Source organism: Halyomorpha halys, unplaced genomic scaffold (assembly GCF_000696795.3).
Source record: "Halyomorpha halys isolate HHAL.00 unplaced genomic scaffold, Hhal_1.1 Scaffold10851.1, whole genome shotgun sequence".
Lineage (NCBI taxonomy): Eukaryota > Metazoa > Arthropoda > Insecta > Hemiptera > Pentatomidae > Halyomorpha > Halyomorpha halys.
Genome location: NW_027109435.1, coordinates 1 through 3,834, shown reverse-complemented (window position 1 = coordinate 3,834; position 3,834 = coordinate 1). Strand labels below are relative to the sequence as shown.

At 33.4% G+C, this 3,834-nt stretch overlaps 1 protein-coding gene across 1 annotated transcript; it reads right to left on the bottom strand.

Moving 5' to 3' along the window:
- Positions 1-17: 17 nt before the first annotated feature.
- LOC106692260 (uncharacterized) lies at positions 18-1,021 on the bottom strand (the record flags this gene model as incomplete). The annotated part of the gene is given in 2 exon segments (XM_014438162.3): positions 18-405; positions 947-1,021. Coding segments are annotated over 2 exon segments (455 nt in total), but the record flags the coding sequence as incomplete, so codon positions are not given.
- Between the last annotated feature and the right edge of the window lie 2,813 nt (positions 1,022-3,834).

Below are 3,834 nucleotides of genomic sequence, written 5' to 3'. Positions count from 1 at the left end.
GAGGTCTATACGATTCTCCAGATCCGCCAGCTTGAAGCGACAACCCAGCATCGACACCAGTTTGTCCAGATGGCCTGTAGTTATAAGTTGGTCGGTTTAAATATCCCCCTTGCCCTGAACCTCCAACTGATAGTCCCGCTTGTGCACCTCCTTGGGTCTGTGCCTCTCCATCGTAGCCTCCTCCTACATTTGCTTCGCCATTTTCCTGACCATATGAATCTCCTTCGAGTTGCGCGGACAAGCCTAATTTAGTTTGCCCGTTACCTTTGCCTTGTGAAGATGACTTGCCACCAGCCGAACCTCCCAAATTCAATCCTACGTTAGAAAGTAAATTGCCAATTCCTGATGTTGACAAACCTAGTCCAGTGTTCAGATTTGTTTGGCCCTGCGCTGATGTGCTACCACCTGTATAAATTATAATACAAACTATTACAAAAAGCTTCAAATGTTAATTTCATGAGCTTAAATTAGGATTCGAGATATGACTGTTAAGTTCAGGAAGAGAATCAAGGACCTGTATAGATTATCATTCATTTTATAAAAGACCTAGAAATAAATATTGACCATCCCTGCCCAGGAAGGGTAGATATCGTACAATTCTGCTTTTGTGAATTATTTAATATGCTATTTACTATCAAAAATCTTTATAACCTTTATTATATTTAACTTATTTGTTGTCTCATCACCCGATTTCGAGATTCCTACTGCAAATAAAAATTTCATGGTATCTGAAACACTTTCTTATTATAAATATCGTTCTTAAATATAATCCATCAATAAACTATGGCTGATAGCTGATTAATAGTTGATATTATACTATTAAAAAATATGAATCATACCAAGATTATTATTATTATCTTCTTAGCAGTATACTCATATTTCCATAATTTTTAAAGTTCATTTGTTTTAATTGATAATAAAATAAACCATATTAGAGATTATTTACCAAGAGATAGGCCACAAGAGGCTTGAAGTAAAATAGAGAATAGGAAGATGGATATTAGATGCTTCATCGTTCCTAACTAACGAGCCAATATTTCTTCATTGCTTTTTATAGTTCCATATCATCAAATATTCATAATCACGAACCTTGAAAGTTATTCTACTACATGTCTTATATCATAAGGTAAACACCTTGTCCAAATAAAACAATTTTCAAATAGTAATCAATAAATTATATATTATTAACATTCAGATATTATTAACATTTTTTTTTAAATAAGTGAATGGAAAGGAAATTGTTAAAAGCAAAGGAGCTCAGAAAAACAAATTTTGAATGTAGAAGAAATTAGGCTTATACAGACGCTTAGTCGTGATGATATATAATATAAGTCAGGGATATAGATACACAAGAGACATGTTTAAGTGCCAAGAGAATGAGTTATTAATTAAGAGAAATAATACATTTGCCTTTACCATTTGCAAGTCGGGAAAGAAATTTCATAAAGCTGGTTTTGGACTATTTTCAAAGTAAATCTCATCTCAATCTCAGAGTTAAGGCCAATCTAACAGACTGTTTTATACTGAATATAGATATTTAGCAATATCAACACTTTCCTCACCAAACTTTCCTTGGGTGAGGTGAATTTGGTCCAGCCATGCAAATTTGGACCAAATAAACCAGCCATTTTGGAAATTTAGGTAGTGAGGAATATACGTTCTCCATACAGAACCATATGGTATCTAAATATCCCATGTGGAACCCACTACATGCCAACCCACAAGATGCTTGAAACTTTCATCACGATTAGATTAACGGTTCCATCATTTATATATTATTATTATTTATATATATCATTTATATTCATCTAACTAAAACCTAATTTGTTGATATCTCTGACATGAAATGCTATTTTGATTCTGAGAAATTTTTTTGTTTATTATTTTTTTTATTTTACCTCCATAAACACAATGCTTTACTACATCGGTTGTGAGGAAATAAATAAATCATTTGTAGTAAAATTATTTGTTGAAAAAAATTGGAAGACAATGTCCTTTGGTACAGTTTCCTTATCAATTATATTATTCGAATTATCAAACAAATAGAACAAAAGGACGAAAAATTATTTTTTATTTAAAAAAATTTACAATTTTGTTCATAGAGGAAAAAATATAAAGTGAACCAAAATAGTATTCTACATAATGGAAGTAATTTGGTATGATCGATTGAATTTTAAATCCAAATGTGATGAATTTTTTTTCATTTTCAAATTTTTAAGGATTTTGTGGGTAGCCACTCACAAAATTTTGTGGGTTCTATATGGGATATTTAGATTCCAAATAGGGTATGGTAAAGTATGGTTCGGTATGGAGCTATATTTTATGGATTCAGTCAAATAATTTTGCTTGGCGTAAACGTATCTTCCTCATCACACCTACATTTGGAAAATGCCTCTTTTAATTTGGTCCAAAGTTTGAGGAAGGTTGGGGGTTAGTGTTGACCAATGTCAATACTGGTATTTATTATACTAAAATTCACTTGTGATTATTTTTTACACCTGCGCTAACTTATTCTCCTTCTCATACCTATATTTCGGCAACGGCCTGCCAAATAGGCCATAACTTTGAAATGAACTTGAGAATTAGGGTGGAAATAAAATGGATTTTCATGAAATTCTATCTCCTTTTATCGCTAAACCATTCGCAACTATATGAACAAAAAATAAAAGTAATAAAATATATTCTTACTACATGAAAGGTAGGTAATTAGTAGGTACCTATCCACCGGAAATAGTGATGAATCTATTCTGACCTATGGACTTGGCATTTTTGTATAGTATTAGGGGTTGTGTTCACAGTGTTCCTTTAGTGATGCTTGGTCAGGGGGAGGGGAAGTGTTAGCTTTAAAGTAATACCTTCTTCTATGATTTCATATCACTCTTTTTCTTGACATTGCATGAACTTTCTAACTGCTCTTTAGAGTAATTCATCGTCATTTTACAAATTGGAGTGAATAACAAGAAAACAAGATATATTGGTAGGTTAAGAAGTCAAGATTAATCATGCATAAGGTTGATGATTACAGGAAAAATCATCACAACCAATTAGCCTACAAGAAAGGAAAAATCTGGCCAACAAATGGACTAGATCATGGATAAGGAACAATATAAATGTTCATAATTTTATGCCCATAATTTTATAAGTCATTGTTATAATTATCAATAAAGTCCATCATCCTTATTAGAGTTTTCACACATAAACATATCATATCTTTTGTGCATAAAGATCGAAATGTGTTTTTTTAGTTTTGTACAGAAATATGTAAGTAGGCCTATGTAAAATTTGGAAAGTTCTAATGGGTCAAGGTGTAATTAAAATTAATGGGTCAAGGTGTAATTAAACTTAATGTGGCTATCATTTTATTTCAAATACCAAGTAAAATGTTTATGAGTTTTGTTGTTAATGGCGCTCATGTACTTATAACACAATCATAAATTATCTTCTAATATTAACCATACTAATTTTATTCATTCAATAATCATTTTATCAAAATAAGAGGAATTCAATTATTCTTCAACATCAGCTTCTGCCCCTGCCTCGGCCTCAACTTCACCTTGGGCTGCTCCTGCGGACCCGGATCCAGCTGATTCACCTAGCTCATCCGAAGCCTGATTTCGTGGCAGCTTGTCCTTTAGCTTGTTGACCCCTGGGGGATTGTCCGTAAGATCCTGCACCGGATCGAGTTCCAGCGGCAGCACGACCTTGTCCAGGTCTGAATGGTGGTTTTCGTGAACAACTTAACTGTCCTTCAGCCTGTGCTTGAGATTGAGCACCTCCAAACTGTCCTTCAGCCTGTGGTTGAGATTGAGCACCTCCAAACTGTCCTTCAGCCTG